Source organism: Fonsecaea multimorphosa (genome assembly GCF_000836435.1).
Source record: "Fonsecaea multimorphosa CBS 102226 unplaced genomic scaffold supercont1.1, whole genome shotgun sequence".
Taxonomy (NCBI): Eukaryota; Fungi; Ascomycota; class Eurotiomycetes; order Chaetothyriales; family Herpotrichiellaceae; genus Fonsecaea; species Fonsecaea multimorphosa.
Genome location: NW_015971635.1, coordinates 93,535 through 117,937, shown reverse-complemented (window position 1 = coordinate 117,937; position 24,403 = coordinate 93,535). Strand labels below are relative to the sequence as shown.

Here is a 24,403-nt window from a genome sequence, read left to right as displayed (position 1 = left end):
GCCTTCCTGTAAGGCTGTACCTCGTAAAAGCGGCACCGTCTACGGCGAACCGCACGTGAGTTCGCGATCTTCAATGACGACGGCGACCAGAATGTTGCCCGCGACCACAATCTTCGTCACCTCCGTTCCGTCAAGTATGAGTGCTGTGGACGACTCGACACGCACTCGCCGGAGGGTCAAGCAGGACGAAAACGATGGCGACGAGAACCAGAAGCATCAAGTCCAGAATGGAGCGGCGACTCCTCCTGCTCCAAATCCGCCGTCCTCACCGTCGACATCCGTAGCCACGCTGCCGTCCATTCTGCAAATCTGGGCTCCGACCCTCATGCTCATATTCGGCGGCTGCTGCTCCAACGTCTACACCCTCGAATCTATCATCCATGCCTCCCCCTCGTCCGGATCTCTCATCACCGCATTCCAATTCCTCCTCGTCGCCCTGTTCACCTTACCCCGACATCTCTCCCCCCGTCGCGGACTGCGAAACCTCTACCTGAAAGAACGAAACATCCCCATCCGAAAATGGGTCGTCTACACCGCTTACTTTTTGAGCATCAACATCCTGAACAACAAGGCGTTCAAATACCGGATCAGTGTCCCCTTGCATATTATACTGAGGAGCGCTGGGCCCGTCACGACCATGCTCGCGGGGAGGATTTGGAAGGGACGTCGGTATCCCGTGCAGAAAATCGTGGCCGTCATGTTACTTTTTGGTGGGGTTGTGTTGGCGGCTTTTGCAGACACGTGGTCTAAGCAGGAGGTCGATATCGGTGCAGCAGCTGTCGAAGAGTTGGATGATGATTACCGTTCGACGACGGCGGAGCACGCTTCTACCACGTCTGCCGTTTCGGTACTCTCGTCTCAAGCCCCCGGCTTCGTGCTTCTTGCGTCCGCACTCATTCTTTCGGCATGTATGGGCCTCTACACCGACGACATGTATGCAACCCACGGTCGGTCTGGGGAGATCACAGCGGAGACGCTCTTCTACAGCCACACCATGTCCTTGCCCTACTTCGTCAGTCAAATCCGACCGCTCTTTTTCGAATTTGTCAATCTCCTAGCCGTTCCAGGCCACGACCTCAGCAACAACAACAACCCGTCATCAAAGACGGAAGCACCAGCACCCATATCTTCATCTTCCTGGCTGCTAGACGCAGCCTCTTTCTCCGCCCTTGTTCCCCGGCCGCTCATCCTGCTCTTGCTCAACGCCGCGACGCAATTACTCTGCATCATCGGCGTCAACCGGCTCTCGGCGCAGTCGTCCTCTCTGACGGTCTCCATCGTCCTCAACATCCGCAAACTCGTCAGTCTGGTCCTGAGCATCTGGCTGTTCGGGAATCAACTCCCTCTGGGCGTGGTCATGGGCGCCGTGATAGTGTTTGTGGGTGGCGGACTGTACGCTTTGCCCGGGCCGAAACGACCTCGCGCGAAGCCAACAGACAAAGAGAAGACGAAGACGAAGACGAAGACACGATGAACCCTCGGCTGTTGCGTACATTAGCGGAAACGAGACGACGAGACGACGTGGAGACGTGTACGATATGGTCATGTATTGGGTAGAACGGGCGTCGTCAACATTGCCGCCCGAGACACTTAGCTCCAGGACCAGAGGAATCCAAGGGTATTAGGTATATATAGAACTAGAAATAGATGTTACCTAATGGAGCATGGGTACGTAAAGCAATCCCTCCCCATCCCTTGTGGACCTGTCCGAACCGACTCCTAATAACATCTCATACTCCCCTTCCCTTCTCTTCTCTTTCTACCCTTATCGGCCCAAGCACCTACACGCAGACATTCATCTCAAGTGGGTGGAGAGAAGAGAGAGAGCAGGGATTGAAATGAACGCAAGCCCGCTTGGGCTACCTAGGTACTGTTTGGGCGCCGACGACGCTTTTTTTTCTCTTCTGCTCTTTGAGTAACCCGCATATACATACATGACATCTTGATCAAAAGCGAGCCATCCATCCAATTTTAGTTGTCCGAATAAGCCAAGGGAGACGGACCCCCTTTTTTTCGCTTTTTCGCTTTTTCGCCTTTCGCATCCTCCCCGAGGTCCTAATCTGCATGAGTTTTTCCAAAAAGTATACACCCCCTTGCATGGCCCGCCGTCGTCATTCTTTGGATCCGCGGAAATTACCTAGATAATCATACCTGCGCCTTGCGGCCCCAACTCCCTTCCCCAAACCGCTGTCCCACGCCAGCCATGTCCTCCATAACCTCATTGAAAGCCTCTGCCACCTTCTCTTTCACTTTGTTTCTGTCCCACTCACTCCTCGTCCTCCAGATCGTGTCCATCAGCACACTGTTCACCTGCTCGAGTTGTTCCACGGACAGACCGCTAGTTTGATCCGTAATCTCGGTGTGCAGATTTTGAAGCGCGTGCTCCTCGACTTGGACCAAATTGGGCCGAGAGGGTGGCGGCGGCGGCGGCGATGTTGGATGTTCTGGGGATGCAGAAGGATTGAGGAGGTCGTCGATGCGGCTGGCATTAGAATGCCGCTGAGACCGCGCCTCGATGGGAGGAGGCATGGTTACGGAATGCTGTGAGCTGGAATCTTGGTTTGCTCCTTGCGATGACGAGGGATGTCCAGCAGCAGCAGGTTGTGATTGCGAGTTTTGCCCTATTGCGGCGTTCAATGTCAGATTCATGCAGAAGCGAACGGAGTGGTATACGATTTGGAAGAAGGCTGTTGCGTGAAAAAAGGAGTGCACGTACCTTGAGTGGATGGAATCTGACTACCCCCAGCAGACCGCCTCTCCTCGAATGGATAGAGATCAGGGCCCGAGTCCTGCTGAATCTCCTGCTGCGTATTATTGGATGATGTCTTCTTGTCGTTCGGTGACTGAGTTGTGCTGGCATCGTTCTGGAATTCCCCTGGATGGCTCCCGTGAGGCATAGGGGTGAAGGCTCCGGTCTGGGACGGCGGCGCTGACATCCCCGATTCTTTCATGAGCTGTTGCGACGGTGCTGTGTATGCGTGCCATGGTCTTGTTTGGGCAGAGGCACGTGCACCAAAAGAGCTCGTCGTGTGTGTCTGCTGCGTCTCGTTGCTCTTGTTGTGAGAAGATGGGTGTGAGTCTGCGCCTCCCATGGGTGTGTCCCCTTCCACATCGACTTCGTGCCCATTTGTGTGGGATCCATTTGTCAACTCTTCTGAATTGTTGTGACTAGGGTGGATGCCGTTCGTAACGATCGACTCGGTTGACTTGGCCTGGTCGGATGTCGGAGCAAGCCGCTGAGCAAAGTCGTTACGACGCTGCATGGGCTCGCCGAGCAGGATGGGGCCAGTGTCATTTGTGGTCGTTGTCCCCGAACCCTGAGCAATATTGGTCACATTAGGAGGCGGAGGCATTTTGGTCTGCTCAGCCTTTTCCAAAGCCTCTCGTTCCCGTTCCAGTTCTCGCTGATAAACACGTTCGCACTCCGCAGTCAGGGCAGGTTCACTGACTTCCAAGGATCCAATATCCACCTCGACATTTGCTAAGAGCTCGTTGGCCTTGAGCAGTCGATCTTCATCGCCAATCGCCTTTGCATCCTTGGCCAAGCGCTTGATGTCAGCCAGAAAGTCTTTCGGTCGCTTGTAGTATCCATTGCTCAAACGCTTCTCAATGGTCACAGAGTCCAGGTTGTAATAGAAGTTTCCATTTGCCTGATCAATCAAGCCCGGCACACCGTGGGCGTCCTTCCCAATCTCGAACGGTCGGTATGAAGCTCTGGCCAGAATTTCAGTGTGCAGATCAGATGTCACAGTACCTGGATCAGCTTCGTCGTAGAGGTAGCGAATGTGGCTTTCATCAATCACGCCCGTTCTGAACTTCTTGTACTTTGTCCTGATTTGATCCATTATAGGCTGCAGTCGAATCTTGAGCATGTTCAGAGTTTGACGATCACGCTTCTTTTGTGCCTTGAGCTCCTCCTTGCTCAATGCATTCTTCGGCTTCTCCGGTTCAGGCGGTGCCACGGCAAGCTTCTCCAATTCACGTTTCTTTCGATGCTCCGGATCTGGAAAATCATCTGGTGCCGTGATAATGTACTCCTTGATGCTGCGGAAGAATTCGGACCTTTCTGCATGATTGGGCTCCCTCAGCTGGAACTGGTTCTTCTTCGAATATCCGAAGAATTCGCGGCGCATGCTGTCCTCCATGTCGTCGTACTCGCCCTCTGCAAACCCAAGTAGCAAAACAGGGTCAGTCGGTTTGATGGATCTCAAAAGGCCCACAAAAGTAGAGATCACGGTCTGACCAACTGTGTTGTACCATTCCTGCACATTGGGGATGTAGATGACGCTCGGCTTGTGCATTTTGATTTCGGAAAACAGCCTGATGACCGTGGCCTCGGGTGAACTCGCCGTGTCACTGAATAATGTTGGGACATCAAAGGCCTGGACGTGGAGACCTTCAAAGTGATTGAGGAGAGCAGAAGCGACATATTGTTGCCCCATGCCCATCTTGCCATGTATCAGCAGCCTAGGACGAAAGACTCTGGTAGTCTCGAATGTTTGTTGCATTCTTTCCCGACCAAAACTGTGACCGTCGGCAGCGTCTTCAAATTGAGCTTCTTCCAGAGCTGTGAGTCTCTTCCGTTGCGGAAGTATCTCTGCTAGAAGCTGGCTGATCTGGTCCAGTTGGTAACGCAGCAGAGGCGCCACACTAGGCGGTAGGGGAGCTGCGCCGGACGACGCCGATCGCTCCGACGAAGGTGTCATCTTTTTGACAGAAATCATAAAGTCCTTGGGTGTGACTTCGATCTTTCTGGGGTCAATGGCGAGCTTCTCGTTCGAGCTGTAAATCTGAGGGTAATGGCGCTGCACCGCATTGAGCGCAGCTTCCGTGCACAGAGCACGCAAGTCCGCACCACCATACCCCTTGGTCAATTCTGCCAACTCATCCTTGATAGCTTCGGGCAAAGGGGGATCCCAGCCCTTCGTGTGAATGTCGATGATGGCCCTTCTGGCTTCAGTGCCTGGCAAGGGGAAGTAGAACTCGCGGTCAAATCTACCAGGTCTTCGTAATGCCGGATCAATGGAATCAGGCCGATTGGTAGCACCGATAACAATAACCTGGCCTCGCCCATCCATCCCGTCCATGAGCGCCAACAGCGTAGAAACAATGGAGGCATGAATCTGTTCCTGTTTGCTCGACCGTACAGGAGCTAGACCATCGATCTCATCAAAAAATATGATGCTAGGCTGATTCTTCCTGGCTTCTTCAAAGAGTAGCCGCAATTGTCTTTCAGCTTCGCCAACCCACTTGCTCAGGGCATCGGCACCTTTGCGCATGTAGAACGTGACCTTCTTGCCTTGAGAACTGACACTGGTAGCCAATGCTCGCGCGAGAAGCGTCTTACCTGTCCCGGGCGGGCCGTGAAACAGAACCCCACGGGGAGGAGTAATCTTGAATCGCATGAAAATCTCCGGGTAAAGTAAAGGCAGAGCAACCATCTCTTTCAGCTGATCGATATGCCCTTGTAAACCACCCACATTGTCGAAAGTCACGTTTTGGTCGACTCCGAGCGGATCAGCGTCTGCCAGCGCCTGCTTGTCCTTAATCTTGCCGAGATTCGCTGGGGTGCCAGCTGCAGCTTGGGCCGCATCTGTATTCAGTGTTTGAGGGAAGAGATTGAAGCCTCCAGCAGTCGTTGGAGTCATTCCTACTGTACCGCCCAACGGCTTGGGTTGTTTCATCGTTTCATCATCACTGCTGTCGGAATCAACGCCACCTTGAGCCCTTTGAGGGCCTCCTCCTAGCACAGGTGGCAGACCGCCGCCACCACCAAATGGACCGTAAGTGTTGAAAAGACTCCGGCTCCAACCGCCACCGCCGGTCTTTCGAGCCCGTGCAGAAGGAGACGGGGCAGCTTCTTCCTCCTCCTCGAGGGGCGCGAGATTCCTCAGGAGGTCATAGTTTGGTTTCTTCCCGCCTCGTCGACCGCGAGGCTCAAAGACGATCTCTTCCTCTCTAGGGCGTCTTGGCTTCCTGCCGTCGCGCTTCAGCTCTGCGACCTCTGCAGCCAGATCCTCGTCGCTCACTTCGGAACGTTGGCGAGATACTGCTTGACTGCGGAGGCGTCGAGATCTGCGACCTTGGTTTTCGCTCTCGTAATCGTCATCGTCGCCATTCTTTTTGCGAGGGGATGCATTGGACTCGCTGGAGCTCGAAAGGTCGTCTTGATTGGCGGTCTCATCCTCAGGATGGAAATCACTGCTCTCGTCCGGGGCTTTTCGCCGACGACTGCCCGATGCTCCTGATTTGGCTTCACCTCTCAGGGTCCGCCCACGCAGTCGCTTGGGCGAGTTCTGTGGTTGAAACTCAGGCGAGTCGACTTTTCTTTTCGAAGAGCCACGGGTCAGCCTGCCCCGTGCTGGTCTCACTTCGTCCTCATCCTCGTCCTCATCATCATCATCTTCTTCTTCTTCTTCGTCTGCTTTCTCAACTTCCACTGCTACCTCTTCCTGCGTGGCGGCGGGTTCGGGATTGAAGTCGCCATCGCTCTCGACACCTTCAGCTTCCGCCATAGCCACAAGATCCGAAACAATGCGTGGCAGTGCTTCCTCTGCATGTTCTTCCATGGTTTGAGGATCACTTTCCAAAACCTCATGCTGTGATGCCTGTATTTCAAGTTCTTCTTCGACTTCCTCTTCCTTGGGCTGGGACTGTGACTCTTCATTAATCGTACTTTTCGAGGGGTATTTCAGGCCCTTTCCACCCTTCATTGCTCTTGCAGGAATGCCTTCAGGATCCCGGGAACCTTCGCGCACGACCTCGACGTGGTTGCCCGAATCGGTCAATTTCACCAGAGACTCTTCGGGGTCGTGAGAAAGACGACTGCTCTTTCGCGTGAATGTAGGATGGGGTGCGGATGAGGTGGTGGGTTGGTTGACGCTGTGACTTCCGCTCCTATTTCGCAAAGATCTCGTGGGACGAGCAGGGGTGGTCTTGAGGACGACGATCAACTTTTTGGGCGGAGGTGTTTTGGCTTGGCGACGTGGACGGTCTTCTTCTGAGGAATTGGCAAGTTCATCTTCCTCTTCCTCCGAACTTTCTTCGTATTTGTTCACGGCTTGTTTGGCAGCTCTCCGAACAGGTCGGCCTATCGCGTTTGTCTCAATGTCATCATCGTCCTCCTCATCAGAAAATGAATCTTCCTCATCCGACACGACCTCGTCCGAGTCACTGTCGACATCGGAGCCGTTGTATCCTCTTCTTCGCTTCTTGCGGACGGGAGCGCCTCGCCGCCGAGACTTGGCAGACCGAGACTTCGAGGGCCCGGCTGCCCGATCATCATAGTCTTCATCATCCGAGTCCTCGTAATTGACGACTTCTTCGAGAGACCTCTTGCTGCCGCGACCTGCAGGCATGGTAGCGGTTCACTTGCAGAGGCACTTGGATGGAGTTGGTTGGGTTGGGCGGCGGAATCGCTCAGGAGGCTATGTTTCGGCGATAACTGCAGCCCAAAAGCATGCCCCAGACTGACTCGAATAATTTCACCTTGTTAAGAATCGAACGGGACAGGATCGAGGGCGTTTGAATTAGGGATGGTGAATGACTCTGCAATGAGCGACCACAGCGCGTCTGTCAGCAGAGCGGGTCGTTGTCGCAATCCAATGGAGGAATCGAAGGGGAGACAGGGCGAAAGGGTATCACAGTGACTCCCAGGTCATGGCTGCGATGGCAGAGGATGCATATTCGACTGCCAGGACTGTGAGTCGATGATATTTTGATGGATGGTGGGAGTCCAAACCTTTCACCTCCGACTTTGGGGGGTTGCGCAGTTCGCCAGACTCCAGAGGCGCAAGGCGTGTTTGGGGCTAGCGCAGGCCAAAGCTGAGAGCCACTCACCGCGCCAAGCCCGCCAAGCCCTCCACTTTTTAGGGCTGCAGCCAATAGCAGTGGCCGATGCTGCTAACACCAACAGGTAGAAGATCTCGTCGCGAGCAGCACGCTTGAAGCATCAAATATCAACATGTCTCGACCACCGACTTGTCGGGCCCGGGGAGCCTCGAAAATGTGCGGAGCTGGTACCGGAGACCTATGCGACACTGCCCATAGGGTTTTCCCCAGCCCTCGGGACCGCCCTCGGCCGTATCACACCGAGAAGAAATTGTAGGAACATTTTGTTCAGCCCAAGCCGCAGCTGCAAAGATCGACGTCAGATCTCGGTTGTGCCTCGCCAGAACCTCCCTGCCGGTTGCATTGGCGCCCACCCCCGGACAACGTACTTTTGTACGTCACGTGATGGGTCAATATTCTCCAGGCTCTCTCAACCTCACTTGCTTTCCAAGGTTTGTTTTATTGTTGATAGTCCAAGTGCTCGAGTACGCTTGCTAATGCTAGTTCATTCTAATGATACATGTCGGTCCAGTGTCATTTTGTCATCTCGGCAGGGGACTGCACCAAGCCATCTTCACCCTCAGCGTCATCTGTCGTCACAGCATCATCCTCTCCTTCCGTGACCCCATCGTCATGCCATAGCACGGAAGCCTGTCGTGTGAGTTCCTCGAGCATGCTGCTTTGCCGCCGCCCTGGTGAAAGCATAGGTTTCAGGTGTCTCTCTTCCGTAGACGACGTGTTGTCATCGGTGCCCGGTCGCCTTCTGGCGCGTAGGAGAGCCTCTTGCGCCTGTTGCTCGAGAACAGGGTTTGGAGCACGCACGCCGTCATCAATCGGTCCTCCCATTCGCAGGCCCTCCAAGATGACCCTTTCAACCTTCAGGCGATTGGAGATAAAACGAATCTTCGGCCAGCAGCTGCGCTGACCGACAATGAGCATTCGATCCAGTCGCTGGGGGCTAGGGTCGCTGAGGATGTTCCAGAAATCGCTGGCCACCGTCTTGGGCCAGATGGTCACCGTGCCTGAAAATCGTTGTAGCCAAATCTCACTCCAATCCTGGCCCATCGGCCGGGGCAGCAATTCAAGATGCCGCAATATCTTGAGATATTTTTGCAGATCGAGCTTGACTGAGGTCTCAATAGTAGAGCCAAGGAATCCTCCACGCCAGCCTCGACCCTTCCGATGTGTCACTGGCCCACCTGGCGAGCCTCGAGGTGAGAAGAAGAACAAATTGATGTGCGGGTTGACCTGAGAAACAACGGAGAAATTGACGTTGAAGTGGATGTTGAGCGCTTTCAAGGGAATATCTGTACGCAAACTTCCATCTTTCCATTTATTGCCAAACGAGTACGGGACTAGTGTGCCGTCGTTCGTCTTCCGCATGAGCACGATCGGGTTGAGGATGCCAGGAACAGCCGCAGAGGCAAGCACCGCTGACCATATGACGCAGTCGGGGCTCGTGATGTGGTTGTTCAAAATCGTCGGGGAATGTGGATCAGAGGGTACACATGAGACGTTGAGGATGCGGCCGGTTCTCTGGTATGCTTCTCGAAAAGTCAAGGAGCCCCGGCAAAACCAGCTACATTGCAATGCCCAGTCCAGAGAGTCAAATCTTGCACCAGTACGCCACCATCTGCGAATCCACGTCGTAAACCCCTCATGACAGGCTCTGATGCGGTGTGCCAGTGCCGGTACCAGGAGTTTCTTTAACTCCTCGTCCGTTCTGGTGGCTACTAATGCCGCAACCAGAGCGCCGCCAGACGTACCGGTGATAATCTCAGGAAGCTGACCAGTATCGAGCAGGGCTTTGATGACCCCGAAATGGTAATACGCAAAAGTCGCTCCTCCAGAAAGGCAGAGTGCCGTGCGCCCATAGTTCAACTCGAGATGCCGGAAGAAGGACACCTTTTCGTGATCGGTAATGTGTTTATTCTCAAGAACAAATTGGAGGCTTTGCTCAACTTGATCGACGAACGTTTGGACCAGATCCTTCGTGCCAATATACGTCTCACTGTATAGATGTGGATTCTCCACGCCAACGAAATTGTTCTTGACGCAACTTTCGAGTAATGACTTCAACTCATCCAAAGCCATGAGACCACCATTACCACCACGGACTCTTTCGGACTCGGCTATAGCCCGTTGATGGAGCTCGGACAGTTGGGCCGTGACCTTTCTCACCGTTTGGTGGTTGTAATAGGAGTACGGGTCGGAGCGCTTCCACTCCTCATTCCCCAGAAACTGGTCGAGGCGGTGGGCAGCTTCTTGCCATTCGTTGTAATTGGTGGCTCGATGAAGCTGTCTGCGCAGTCTCTCGCGTTCCCCTGTCCATGAAAACACGTGCTCGTAGGCATAGATGTAGAGGCGGGTCAAGTTGTAAATGATGAAGAGAAACACTATCCAACCACAGACAATGAGCAACAGCGGATAGTACAGGATTGTATAAACAAAGCCTTCGCGAGTTTCATCCTTGGACCGTGGCGCCGCTTTTCGTCGGACTCGACTTCTTTTCACACGCTGCCGTACTGGACCCCAGTCATTCAGAGCCGTCACAGGCTCGGTACTGGGGGCAGTCAGGGCTTCTGCAAAACTCTTTAGATCTTCGCGTCGGATGAAGTCGGTATCGTAATCCGGTAGCTCGTGGGGATCATAAGTGCCAGCAGAAGTCAGCGTTGACGCGACGGCATGCGTCGGTTTCGAGTTGGACGTCATCGTTCTGACATTATCCGTTCAACGAACCTAGCGCGAGTCCATTGCAGAGAATCACGTAGACTTAACTGTTCCATGGAAGAGAGAAGGTCGAGAATGAAATAAGGGAGGGCGAAACGGCGGAGAGGTATGTAAGGTGGTCCCACTATGATGATGATGTCCGAGTCTGCTGCTTTCAAGTTTGTTGGGGTCACCGGCGTCGGGGTCGGGGTCGAGGCGCTCGGATATAGCTTGGCAATGCGCCACTTCACCGGGTGGCTGCCAAGAAAGCGCCACAGGTGCCAACGATGCTCCTACCAGTAGAGAAATACTCAGGTACCTCCTCTTGGTCCATTCATCTGAGGTCTGGCTTTCTGGGAATGCTACTAGAGTACCCGCATCCTGAACATGGAAGCAGTTTTGAGAGAAATATGATGGTTTAGCCGTGGCTGGATCTAATCTATTCCAGTGTCGCCCTAGCTTTCTTTTCTCGTTCTTGATGCAAGAGATCCTCCAGAAAATCTAACCTTGCCTCATACTGCTGGATTTGCATCGAATGCGCATGGCTCTGCATAAAATCTCTATGACTGCCCCATCCTTCTAAAATCTGTTTGGTTCGAGACAGAAACTGGGGCAAGCAGGCCCGGAACATCTGGGCTACACCTCCAATTGTGAGTAATATAAACTGCACAAATTACGCCTTGGACATGACTTACGTCGAAGTGAAAAAATCCGGACAGTTCGCAACAGGATTTCGAGGACATCTGCATAAACCATCCCAAGGCGTCCTTGCATATGAGGGTTGCGGCCGAAAAGGGCCTGATACTGCAGCAAACAAGTGAGTTGCTCTCCTATCTGCTTGTAGGCGTCAATGACATCAACCAGAGCCGCAAAATCAGATTTGAAGCGCCATTCTTGCAAAACGAACTTCAGTGGTCCCCAGATAAAAGAGCGGGCGTGGGGATCAGTTTGAGCCATCTCGAGCATTTTGCCAAACTGATCCATAGCTTTCAGAGATACCTCTAATCCAGCGAGACTCGTCTGAGTCGTCTCCAATTCCCAGCCTTTCCCGTCGGCTAGTATGCCTCGGATATGTGGAATTTGATGCTGAACGTCTTCGAAGGTTGCAAACCGGAAGATGTCTTCTTCCTCATGGGTCAGTCGTTGTCTGAAATCCGTCAAACTAGCGTAAACGCTGTTCTGAAGAGTGGACCAGTCATTGGTGCCACCGGAATGTAGAGAATAACTTCTCACACCAGTTAGCAGCTGACCGTGTGCGAGCAGTGCGAGACTTGCCGAGCTTGGTAAGACCTTCTTGATATCGATGATCAGCTGTGTCAACGCAGTATTCTACAGACTTACGAATGGTCGCTCTCTATCATTAGGGGCCTCGGTGTCCCTGGTAATTCGACACGAGGCTCTCCTTGACAACGAGCTTCAAGCTCATCCAGACCGGTATCGGGAGCGGCCCTATCATCCTCAGGACTCTTACGAATCGTGGATGACGCCGCTTCGTTAGACTGGGTGAACAGCGCAGTGCTATTTGTCTCGCGCTTGCGCTGCGAAGATTTGTCGATCTTCTTCCGCAGACGTGTGAACGCGTTCTCTCTCCCTTCTCCGTAGATCAGCGGCATATAGACATCGAAGATACCCAGGAGAGAGTATGCCATGTCCTCCTGACGCTTCGTATTGCGACGGCTTACCCACGATAGTCGTTCCTGGACTGCGAAGTCCTTTAGCGGTTTTCCCCGAAGAGCCGCAACAGGAATGTGTGTTATCTCGTGAATCTGCTGTTCTAGCGATCGCTTGGTACCGAGGTGGACGCCCTCTCGAGAAAAGAAATCGACTGACGTTGGGGCAAGAAGTTCTTGTAGCGTCCAGCCTCGACGAAACCATCTGCTGCCACGAAAAGCCACTTCCATAGCTGACAAGAAACACGCGCTTGTGGAATCCGCATGTGTGGAAACGTCAGACAAGTATACGTAACATGCAGCCGCATTTTGGTACCAACGAAACATTGAATTGACCGCCTCCGTCTGCTCAGCACTGCTTGATTTGTCAATGCAACAGGTGTCCACCCAGACATATTGTATATCTTCCCCAGCAGCTTGCTTTCCGCAGAACTCTATCTTCTTATAGCCTGCTTTGTTCGTACCCGTGCCTTCCATGAGGTCTTTAAAAGTGACTTCCTCGCCGTCCGCACCCCAAGTATGCGAAAGTATGGCATAGCGAGGGATATTTTCATCATTCAGCTCCACGAGACGAAAGCTCCCGGGCTCCCGACATGATATGAGGCGCATTGCTGTGTAAGCTTCCCGTAACCTAAGAAGGGGGGTGGGTCAGAGAGCAGCGGTGCTTTGGTTCGGAATCGCAATCTGGGCGTATGAGAGGACTATCGGGAACACCGCAGACAAGGACGGGAACCACATTCAGTTCCTGATCTTGAGAATGCTATCGCTGATGTGGTATGTGCCATCAATGAGGCTCGTTGCAGTGGAGTCCGTGGCGCGGTGCTTCGAATCAACAATCTACCGCACCAGCGTGTGGTATCAGTCCATAGTTCCTGGACTGACAATGACCTTATTAGTGCAGAATGGAGAGATGAATCATTAGTCTTCATCCCTCTTGAAATAGTATGTCATGCAGTGTATTGAGATGGGCGGGCTACTGAGCCGGCAAGAAAAAGGAGCCTCGCTTGCCTCAGCCTTGCGGCAGCCTAGGCACAGGGGCAGCTGGAGGTTGTTTCCGCCCGCGGACTCAGCCTCACTACCTAGGTCGCCTTTGGACGCGGGGTCAATGTGACAACCACGTAACAAGCAAAGGTGTTCGACTTGCTAATCAGCTTAAGCAGCTTGACAGGAAGAGTCAACCTCTATATACTTAGTTTTTGATGGCTTTAGAAGTAACAGGTGGATTTTCCGCTCAAGACACCTCATAAATGTCTATTAATTGGACATCACTCGATACCTTGTGGTGCATCTGGGCGAAAGTCCGGAGGCAGCAGCAAAATTATGGCCAAACGTAGAGCTGACTGCGTTGTACTGGTTGTACTGGAAATCATTTCGATGAAACTGAATAACAGTCTAGAAAAGTGCCTTGAGGAAGCATATTCGTACCTTGGAATGTGCTCTGACTGGTCGATCCCTCGGGATGAGCGGTTAAAGCATCGAGGCTCTACAACCTCGTAGGTAGATATATACGGAGTACCCTAGACCGAGTTCCGTGGCGCAGGGTATGCTTCACCATGCCAGAACAGATCTTCGTACCCACAGCACGTATCCAATCTCCCCACGCGTTCATAACGCGTTCACCTGGTCTCACCGCTCTTCCACCCCTCCTCCCGTCCGCTGCAGGCGGCATTGAGAGGGAAACCCGCCTCTAAATCTAACCTCCGGGAAGTAAAAGAGAGAGTGAATAGGATTTTGATCAACAAATTTCGTGTCAGATGATGAGCATCACCTTCAGCGGCGAACTCGAGCTTGCCAGCGTTGCACGTTTAAATCTTCACCTTCTCGCGAATTGCCAATGGGTTATCGTCGGGAATTGACATCATAGTCCCCCTCCCTTACCCCTCCATTGGAAGATTGGACCCATAGAGCAGGCGGGCCAGCATCGAAATGCTAACGGAGTCCTCCACAAATCTTCCGTGGCGGTTGGCCATACAACTCGCCCTCTACACCTATTGCTGCACAGTTTTCAAGGAATGGGGAGGGAGATCTCCGTATTGTCTTGCCATATGACCTCGGGGATATCAAGGCCCATTTTGTGCCGACCGGAACCGAAAGTGGGCTCCAGCAACTTCAAAAGATCGTCGAGCATCATCCGAGAGCACAACGAGCATTTGTGAAAAGCGAAAGGAAAAAAGACACCCTGCGGTCGAACTCTAGGCGGTCCTCTGACGCTGTGGGGGTTAGTGCCAACTCGAGAGCACTTGTAGCCTCGAAGAGATTGGGAGTGATGCACGATGTCGTGGGCATGCAACCTGAATCCACCAGAGCTCTGCCGCTAACATAGTCCCAATGCAACTAATGTTCTTTGCCTAGGCGACCTCGGTGCGTTCTTGCACTGGACTTCTGCCGGTATGTTGCAATCAGGCAAGATAGTCTCAGAATTCCATCATTCCTGACTGTGTCGCTCTTGGGAGCATTTGTTGTCATTGTCTGAGAAAATTCCTGTCTCGACAGTCTGCACTGTTGGCAATGCCATTCAACTCATCTCACCGTTGTTTGCGAGCCGGATTGATTGTTCTGCAAGAATGCCAGTAGAGTTTCTCTAGTGAACGAGAAAAAATTTCCCCTCTTTTCTTTTTTCTATTTCTTTTTTGGCTCTGTCGGTGCTGTTACGGCTGGAAGAGAAGATCAAGCATGTGAAAATCATTGCTCCAGCCTGGGGGGCAGAAGTGCCATTGGTTGCTTGCTTCAAATCACTCACAGACTGTCGTGCTTAGCAGGAAATAATAGCGAGCTAATAGGCACTTGAACCAAGTGGTGGGCTAGGTAGTCAAGGACTGGAGGGCGCCAGCCAAGCTGAGCCTGGCGTCGATTCGGTATCGATGGAGGCGAAAGAGTCTGGAGCCAGGCTTCATTCTTGGCTTGTTAGAAGCTCTCGGCAGCCGGACTCCGACCTCAGGAAGTGATATACATACAAGGAGAAAGAAATCTTGCGTCCTGGAGCACCCTTTGGTGGACCAATGGTGTGACAACTCCAATGGCTGCGATCTTCCCGTGACACAGCATAATTTGTTTGATGCTGTATGCTCTCGGTTGACCGCACTACATCCCACACTTGGCTCCCCAAGTGGCGGGAAGGCAAGACACCAGCCCTCAGTAAGCGATTCGCGGCGAAAGCACGGGCACTACTCGCCCCAGAGAATGGCTCTAAAGCAGATCTCCCTACCATGCAAGAATTGGTTAGAGAGCACCCCTCCCCCCAGAACTCGCTAGGAAAAGAAGCCTGGAATTGTTCTCTCTAGGAGACAGATTTCTGGGGTTTCTGGACGTAGAATAGGATGCTGAACTGCGGTTTGTTTGCTGAGACTGCATCGATTCGATTCAAGCACCCTGATCCGTTGGGAAAATGGTGGTTGGCGTCGAGGCCACCACTTTCTCAGCATCGGTCATGAGGTCCTCCGAAGCTGCAGCTGATTTACACGCTAGCAATGTGACCACGGACCAATGCGCCTTAGAATTGCAGCGAAAAGGGAACATTCTTGCCTAGCGGGCCTCTTACCACCCTCAGATCCTGTCAATGGCGAACTTGTGGTGAGTGAAAAACATTCCCGCTCGAGCTCGTGCAGCATTCTGTGTCACACGGCTCATGCATCAGCATTGGTCAATCGGTCGAGACCGCGACAGGGCACAGCCTGGAGTCTGTCGCGGTAGAGTAGCGGTCAAAAGCCTGGCCTGTCGTCGACTGAGCACAGATGCAGAGGGACTGGTCATGCAGGCGGGCGTCCGTGATATGTGAATGCCGAAGACAAAGACAGAAGCAGATACGAATGCAAGAGGTTGCCATCGGAATTTCGAAGCCAGAGTTACCACACACTCGTTTCGGTTGGCGTTATCATCATCAGCTCGCACCAGGCCGAACGAATGAGGATTTACAGAGCCTGATCAGGCTACACTGTGGCTGTTTCGAGATATCAGGCCAGTCAAGCAGAAGGAAACATTTCCCAGTGCACTTTGGCCCTTGGTAGTGCCTCGAAGCGCCTAAAAGTAGTGTCTCTCAGCGAGACGACCACGACGACCACTTATTGGGCGTGACCTTCGGATTATGGCGTGGGACTGCTCTTGAGATGCAGAAAACCTGCGGTCGCTTTGACTGCATAACTTGTAGTCTGAGCGCGACGATCAATAAAGTTTAGCCTCGATGATTTGACAGAACCTTTGAGCACCGTTCTCCGTTCGTGTGAGTCGAGTGGCATGAGGGGCACTGTCAGCGGTTGTGTGATTGTGCACCTTGTCCCGCCTGCGATTAGACGACTATCTCAGAATGATGCTGTGGGAAGCAAGCGAGGGCCGAGCCTGTCCGGCCGGCCATCGACGGATCTCATTGCGACGTACAGGACATGGTCTGGCGTCTGGAAGCTGAGAGTTTGTTTTTTATGGATTACGAGGTCAATCACGAGAATGAGGACACTGGAGGGTGTGAAGCTTCGGATTTCGGGCGGGTAAGATGGGTAGGAAGAGGATATCATCGCCGCTCTCGTGATACCCAAGCTGGTAAGGGTGTCCCAGAAGGAGCACAGTTGTGGATAGGGATAAGTCGTCGATATACCCGTCGTGGAAAAGTTATAGACACGTCGCAGGGAGATCAACGTCGATCCTGTTGCCTCAACTGCTCGAATCAGAGGTCTGTCCAGAGCGTGGAGGAATACCTCACCTTCAGACGACAATCTACGGTGTCACCGGGAGTCATCGTAAGTACGTAGTTAGCACTCCGTCATCTGTCCTTGTCGTCTTAGCTTGGTATGCACAGACAATCCAGGGAACCAGTCAGTTGAGCAAGTGGACTATCGTGGGGACGTATCGAGGGTTCGGAGGGAGGGGAGGGGGGCGTGTTTTTGTTATAGAAAGCGTGGCGGAATCCTCTACAACCCACCTAACAGCCCACCAAACAGCCCACCAAGACTTTTGGTGATATGCATCTGATCCCGCTGCCTCTAACTGACCCTGGGTGCCCGGGGCATTATAGTTAGCTTTTGCCCACCACCCCGGCTCCAGTCACCCACCCAGGCCCCTGCATCTGATCTGTTCTAGTTAAAGGTGCCCATTGCGAGTGCCCGCCTGCCCGCCATCCCCTCCACCCTGGCCCAAGGCCAATCTAACTCTGTTGTTACCTTTTGATAGCAAAACTCTGCACGCTCCATCCTCCTCCATTTCCCTCCTGCATCCCGCTCTCGCCATCCTGCGCTCCTCTACACAAACTCTGACAGTTGAACTCAACTTGTCACCGCCATTGTTCAATACACTGGGTTCTTGCACATCACGTCTGGCTGTGGTTGTAGGCTGGTCTTGACCTTTTATTGCGTGCTGGTGCTTTTGTTTTCCATACACACCCTCACATCCCTCTCAGCCTCATTCATCCCACGGCTCACCTCACTGCTGACCCGCGAGGCCATCACTTGCCCGCCTGCAACTGTCACGCAACCACTTGTGCTTACACAACAGTTGGTTGAACGTCCCAATTCACCTTCATATACACAGCGTTCTGCCTCAATTTCTCTCAGGTGCATCGGAGACTTGTCTCACTGGGCAATCACGCGTGAAGAGAGGCACAGGCACATCTGCAATCTTCCTCACCGGCTGCTGCGGACAGTCCTTTCAGCCTGGTCACGTTGGCAGCGGCTTTGCAGCCGGGACCTATTACACGCCACATGCCACCATGATTTCTTCGTGGAATCCTCGTACGTTCTCTTCCTTGCAAAATCCAGCCCATCAATGAGCCTGCAATTGACTTGGCAAACAGCTCCTGGGTCGCACGTTTTGATCCTCCACGCTCCTTTACCTTAGAAATTTGTTCACACTGTACCTTTCTGACAAGCCCGTCTCGAACCCTCGAGTTCGATAAAGCAGGAGATGGACCGCCTGCAAACAGAGGATGGGCATCATTTCATTCGGGTAAGTGTGTCTTTTTTGAAGCACGGCTTCCACAGCTATGCGCGCAGGCGCAGGTACCACATGGAATGCAGATTCCACCACGGCCCTCTCGTTGAAAGTGCCCTGACTGATTCAACGCGACGTGTTTTACAGTCTCTGGCGCAATTTATCCGCCAACATGAAAAGGCTCTCGCAAATAGCCTGCAGATGTCTGTCCACAGGCGGCAGGCTTCCCTCAATAACAACCCGGCAAACAGCTCTACCCCGACCTCAGGTACTTCTTCCTCAAGTACAAATACCTCCGCCTCCGCTCTAGCTGCAGCATTTTCATTTGCTGGCCTCTACTTTCGATCTCATGCTGCAAAAGCAGCCCTGTTGACCCTGACACCCCATCATCTCTTCTACCTCCTATCTCGCATGGAAGAGCTGGACATAGCTGTTGGCCCGATGAATATACGTCTAGAGAGTCTCACCAACGAACCTACACCCTCGAACTATGTCTCCTTCCTGCAACCTCACAAACCGGCCAAAGGCCGTAGTGATAAAGATTCCATACATTCTGTGTCCAGCATGCGCAGCGTGATGTCGGGAATGAGCTCTTTTTGGTCGTCCATTGGCCTCGGAGGAGGCACATCCAAAAGTGAGAAGGCCAAAGCCATCACGCAGGCGGACTTGACCTACCTCTATTCTGCGTTTACCAAGCTTCCTTCTTTACGCCTTACCACTGATCACCGTGCGCGGCTGATCAAGGGATATGAGGAATTTCCGTTCGATACTGCTGTTCCATTGTTTGCTTTCAAAAACCTTCAACAGCTCGACATAGTGGATCTCGATTTCCGCCAATTCTATGGATGGGATCGGATATCGGAGCAGCTGACGCTACTCACTGTGAAGCGAGCCAACGTCAGTGATCCGACTGAGCTGCTCACCAACATAGTTTTGGACGACGCTGAAAAGCGTCGAAGGCGGTCCACCAAGGGCGGACGTGGGTCTCCCACGATGTCTGCCTCCTGGACTGTGCCATCAACTCCACGAGCTGAATACGCACAGTCGCACTCCGATCCGGGTTCCCCTGCACATGGGAGTTTGGACAATGAGGACTCGATGGAGCCAGGTCCCAAAACCAAGCCACTCTCAGGCAGCGTATCTCCAAAACGGTTGAGTGCCTCTCGACCTGCGAGCTCGTATAGGCATATTCGAACTTATTCCTCAACGGTGAGAAGGACGGGGTCTGGCAGTTCTTACTCGAGCGATTACTCGATCCAGCCACACCGTAGCGAGAGCAGCCCCAACGTGCTGAGCTTAAATATTCTACCCACTTCGAAATGGCAGAGGCTGAAGTATCTATCTTTGGCAGACAACTCTATGACCACTATCTCAGCGCAAAGTCTGGCTCCCGTAGCCAGCACTCTTCGATCCCTCAACCTCTCCTCTAATCTCTTCAACGAAATACCGGATAGCTTGGCATCTTTGACGAGGCTCGTTTCTCTTGACCTGTCAAATTGCATGATTGGTTCTCTCCAGTCGCTGTCCAGATCACCTCTACCCGCCATTCTCACAATCAACCTCAAAGGCAACCGCTTGCGATCGTTGGCTGGCGTTGAGAAGTTGCTGTCTTTGGAACAATTGAATATCCAAGATAACCAGCTCTCAGACCCTATGGAAATGGCGAGGCTTACGGGTATACCGAATCTCAAACGAATTTGGGTCAAGCGAAACCCATTTACCAAGACGCATGCGGAATACCGGGTAACGACATTCAATCTATTCCGAAAGACACCTGGATATGTCGATGACATTATTGTTGATGAATCGGGGCCAGGCTATTCGGAGCGCAAGCAGTTGGTGGATCGAGTCCCCGAGGTTGAGCGAGAGCTTTCGCAACCGTCCATCCGAATCGCTGAGCAGCCGGTAATTGTTCAGCAACCCGATTCGGCTCAACCCAGCTCCAACGAGTCACCGGAAATTGTCATGAACACGACGCGTCGGAAAAAGGCTCCTCGAAGACGGATAGTCGATTTGGCACACGATGAAACTTTTGGCCGAGTTCCTGATGAGGACTTAGCGGCGACGATCACTCCAAGTGCGAGTATTGTGAACTACGAGGACGCACCAACGCTCAGCGCGCCGGCCTTACTAAGATCAACAGCGGCAGAAGCAGTGGCGGACGATATATTTGACAGTTCGACGGAGGTACCATCTGTTGGCTCGAGCGAGCCAGCGCAACAACACGATGACTACCGAGCGAAAGTGGAGGCACTCCGCCAAGAATTTGGCAGCAATTGGCTGAGTGCCTTGGGCGACCAAAACTGGCACAACAGCCATCATTTTGAAGTATTGCAAGGGCAAAGCCTGAGCCATGATGCATTGCACCGATCAGGACATCAGGTCATTGTTTCTGGCGGGGGGGGGACACTGGGATAAGTCCGCCCTACAGACATGTGGGATTTCGCTGCGTATCTGCGGAAATTTCTGCTTTGACATTCTTACTAGAGGCCATTCGTGTCTCAGCCATGAGGCCGTGGGTTTTTTGTGTTTGTTCTGCATTGATATACCCATTCGTTGCGATTTTGCCGAAAGAACTGGTGGTATGTATAGCTGGATGGGGGAACAGTCGTCGCTTCTTGTTTCTTTTTGCAGGCTGCTTGTGGCATTCTACTCCGATGTGTTCATTGAAGCATAGCGACGGCGTTCTGGGTTTTCACGGGATTGGCATTTGTTACAGACTGCTTTTATCAATGTCTGCATGATTGCATGAAAGCATGAGACCACGGCACTGGGTTGGAAGTTTAGTGTTTGTTTGCAATTGATACGTATTTGCGATCTGCCCCAAGTACCATCTCCGTGTCTGCTCAGCAGAAGGTTGCTGCCTCGATAAACACACGAGCTGTGCACGATAGTCGTAGGACCCTCGGGGTAACAAAGTGCTGACACGTGCAGAAGGATCCTGGCATGCTGTTCTCGGAGTCCGGATATGGCTGGGGAAGTTACGAGGCTCGCCCACAAATCCGACCATCAGGACAAGCGTCAAATGATTTCCTGCGTATGCACAGCGTGACTACAAGCTAGATCTCCAGGCAAGAATCCGAGTCGTCGAGTAAGCGACCACACAGAAACCGACGGCCGAAACCACAACGACGGGGAATTCTCAGAGCACTCGCAGAGATTTGTGATGGGCTGCATTCCTTTTGGTCGCCACAGCCACATCAGCTCGTGCCCAGGAAAGGTACGAGGGGAGAGAGAAAATACCTACCCGCTACCAAATCAATCCCTAACGTGAGATGGAGGCGGACGGCGGCAGGTACTGGTTTATGTCATCATGGGATGGGCCTTGCCGTCTTACAATTCATCAGATACAGTAGAGGATGGTTAAAAGGAGAAAAGTCAAAGGGATGTGAGGGTGCGGGCTGCGGCGGTGGTGGTGGTTGTAGGAGGTCGTCGTGTGAGAGAAAGTGAGAGGAGTCGTCTGCGAAGTGAGTAATGGCTCTGTCACTTGTGGCGACTGCCTCATTCCTCTTCTCGTGTCTCCCTGGTGTGTCCTTGTGTCTCTCCTGCTCTTTCCTCACCCAAATTGTATGTCTGCAGAACGGACACGTTGTGGTCTCTTTGCGTTGCTCTCCTGGTGCTTCTCTGTCTCCTGGCGGACCTTTGTGTTTGTCTGATCGTATGAAACAATAATTCAAGCGACAAAGACAGAGTTGAGAAAGAATGACTGAGGGTGAGAGAGTGTGAGAGACACCGGTTACAGAAGTGAACCGGAAGAGTTGGTGCCAAGACTCAAGAGAGGATACCGCCCTTGCCGCCTGCGCCTGCGCCTGCGAGGATTGGAAGAAAATAATAATTAGACGAATCCCGCCTTCCACCCACAGTGCGCCGGATCCCTCCTGGGTGCCTCCCTTGTCCCTTGTAGTAGGTTGTGCCTCCCAAGTGCCAGTGCCAGAGCCAGTGTCAGTGCCAATTCCCATCCCTCCCCATCCCTCCCCATCCCTCCCTCCATCCACCAACTGGGTGTCAACCACTCATCCTGTCCATCTTATCCCATAACCACCTGCAACCGCAAACCTGCACCTGCGTTTTCTCATCCTCCCGCAGTCCACCTCACCTTTCGCCTGTATCAATCGCCCTGCGATCAGTATTCGATTCATCCCATCCTCATTCTTCAGAGTACTGCGAACCGCCCCCTTCGCCGCTGACCTTGGCCCACTGTCTGCAAAAAGAAAAATCGTACCGTGTCAACTTGTGCCCTGCTCACGAATCCCAACTGCATTGCCCGCTCTGCGCCGAGAAAACCCTCCTCAGCCCTGCCTCATTGTGCCACACGTCCCTTCAGCATCCGCCACGATAACAACAGCTCTCGTCGCTGAAGGTCCTCGTCCCCTGCGAGCCTCGTTCCTCCCTCATCAAGTCCGACTGGGACGCCTCTCGCTGAGCCCGTTTGTTGGCTGCTTCGAGGTCAAAAATTCAATTTTGGTACATACCCTCTCTGCCCCCCGTCCTAATCACTTGCGTCAGCTGCCACTCACCACCTACCACTAATTCATCCCAAACTGACCAAAATTATTCTTTAGCAGACTAGCATTACCATCTGCACACCCTTAGACACATCGATTTCCTTGCATTTTCCCTCATCCGACCGCACCTGGTCGCCGCCCGCCCGCCCTTCCTTCCACCCCCTTGCCCCGCCCGCGGCGATCCCACCATGGCCGACCAGAATGAGGTGGACCTCGATTCTGTCATCGATCGCCTGTTAGAGGTCAGAGGAAGCAGACCAGGGAAGCAGGTTCAGCTGCTCGAAGCTGAGATTCGCTATCTGTGCACAAAGGCACGAGAAATCTTCATTTCACAGCCGATATTGCTCGAGCTGGAAGCCCCCATCAAGGTACGATGCCCGATTCCTGCGGATAACAGTCTCCGCCACTGGCGACTGTAATATTGACAATCATGTCGTAGATTTGTGGCGATATTCATGGCCAATACTATGACCTTCTCCGCCTGTTCGAATACGGCGGTTTCCCTCCCGAAGCCAACTACCTCTTCCTCGGCGATTACGTGGATCGAGGCAAGCAATCCCTTGAGACCATCTGCTTGCTGCTGGCCTACAAGATCAAATACCCCGAAAATTTCTTCATTCTGCGTGGCAACCACGAGTGCGCCTCCATCAATCGTATCTACGGCTTCTACGATGAGTGCAAACGTCGATACAACATCAAGCTATGGAAGACATTTACGGACTGCTTCAACTGCTTGCCCATCGCCGCCATCATTGACGAGAAGATCTTCACCATGCATGGAGGTTTGAGTCCGGATCTGAATTCGATGGAGCAAATACGCCGTGTCATGCGACCGACGGACGTGAGTCTCTCCACCCCCTTGCAAAGTGGCTATGCTTCACTTGTGCTATGAGTACTGAATTGAACCTGCTAACGCATGATAGATTCCCGATTGCGGCCTCCTTTGCGATTTGCTTTGGTCCGATCCCGACAAGGACATCACGGGCTGGAGCGAGAATGACCGTGGCGTCTCCTTCACTTTCGGACCCGATGTCGTGTCACGATTCCTGCAAAAACATGACATGGACCTTATCTGTCGTGCACATCAAGTGGTGGAAGATGGTTACGAGTTCTTCTCCAAGCGACAACTGGTGACCCTATTCAGCGCTCCAAACTACTGCGGCGAATTTGACAACGCTGGTGCCATGATGAGCGTAGATGAAAGTCTACTTTGCTCCTTCCAGGTACGTCGCAAAACGTGGAAAATCCTTTGTTGGTCCTTCATTTGTGCTTTACTGACTTTGACTTGAACCAGATTCTCAAACCTGCCGAGAAGAAACAAAAGTACGTGTATGGCTCCAAGAGCGCAAGCGGGTCCACTACTCCGTCTCGCAAATCCAAAACCTAGTCCCTTCGACCCGGGCTGATTCGATGTCATTGATAGCAGGTTTGGAAGAAGATAGGGTCACCTTCTGGCTTCCCCTCCGAATTGGTCTCGCACTCGACCGGTGTCCTTCCCCCCCGATTCCGAAGCATGCGACCAGCCGCCACTACTTAATATCTCCCACACTCCCATGAACGTCTCATCTTTTTGGACCTGCGAAAGACTTAACACTTACTCGTTTTCATCAATACGTTGACCAGTCTCCGGCTTGTCGATCCGCCAGGTCGGACGCCAGTCCCCAGTATCAGCAGTGGCAAAATCAGTCATCACCACAATGCGGCGGCGATGTATCGGGTCGATTCGAGGTTCAAGGACGAGCTGATCTGCTACTTTTTCATGGGCTTACAATGGGA

The 24,403-nt window shown here is 52.8% G+C and overlaps 6 protein-coding genes across 6 annotated transcripts; 3 read left to right on the top strand and 3 right to left on the bottom strand.

The window, feature by feature from the left end:
- Positions 1-136: 136 nt before the first annotated feature.
- Z520_00047 (uncharacterized protein) lies at positions 137-1,474 on the top strand (the record flags this gene model as incomplete). The annotated part of the gene is made up of 1 exon (XM_016770568.1): positions 137-1,474. One exon carries the CDS (start codon positions 137-139, stop codon positions 1,472-1,474), a length of 1,338 nt encoding a protein of 445 aa, XP_016637478.1.
- A 671-nt stretch (positions 1,475-2,145) lies between these two features.
- On the bottom strand, positions 2,146-7,358 carry Z520_00046 (uncharacterized protein; the record flags this gene model as incomplete). The annotated part of the gene is made up of 2 exons (XM_016770567.1): positions 2,146-2,621; positions 2,717-7,358. The coding sequence occupies 2 exons, from the start codon at positions 7,356-7,358 to the stop codon at positions 2,146-2,148; spliced, it is 5,118 nt and encodes a 1,705-aa protein (XP_016637477.1).
- A 1,006-nt stretch (positions 7,359-8,364) lies between these two features.
- Positions 8,365-10,542, bottom strand: Z520_00045 (uncharacterized protein; the record flags this gene model as incomplete). Its single annotated transcript, XM_016770566.1, has 1 exon — positions 8,365-10,542. One exon carries the CDS (start codon positions 10,540-10,542, stop codon positions 8,365-8,367), a length of 2,178 nt encoding a protein of 725 aa, XP_016637476.1.
- A 436-nt stretch (positions 10,543-10,978) lies between these two features.
- Z520_00044 (uncharacterized protein) lies at positions 10,979-12,818 on the bottom strand (the record flags this gene model as incomplete). Its single annotated transcript, XM_016770565.1, has 3 exons — positions 10,979-11,175; positions 11,235-11,764; positions 11,881-12,818. 3 exons carry the CDS (start codon positions 12,816-12,818, stop codon positions 10,979-10,981), a joined length of 1,665 nt encoding a protein of 554 aa, XP_016637475.1.
- A 5,299-nt stretch (positions 12,819-18,117) lies between these two features.
- Positions 18,118-20,540, top strand: Z520_00043 (uncharacterized protein; the record flags this gene model as incomplete). The annotated part of the gene is made up of 2 exons (XM_016770564.1): positions 18,118-18,137; positions 18,209-20,540. 2 exons carry the CDS (start codon positions 18,118-18,120, stop codon positions 20,538-20,540), a joined length of 2,352 nt encoding a protein of 783 aa, XP_016637474.1.
- A 2,275-nt stretch (positions 20,541-22,815) lies between these two features.
- On the top strand, positions 22,816-24,014 carry Z520_00042 (serine/threonine-protein phosphatase PP1; the record flags this gene model as incomplete). Its single annotated transcript, XM_016770563.1, has 4 exons — positions 22,816-22,995; positions 23,067-23,468; positions 23,551-23,850; positions 23,922-24,014. The coding sequence occupies 4 exons, from the start codon at positions 22,816-22,818 to the stop codon at positions 24,012-24,014; spliced, it is 975 nt and encodes a 324-aa protein (XP_016637473.1).
- Positions 24,015-24,403: the final 389 nt, after the last annotated feature.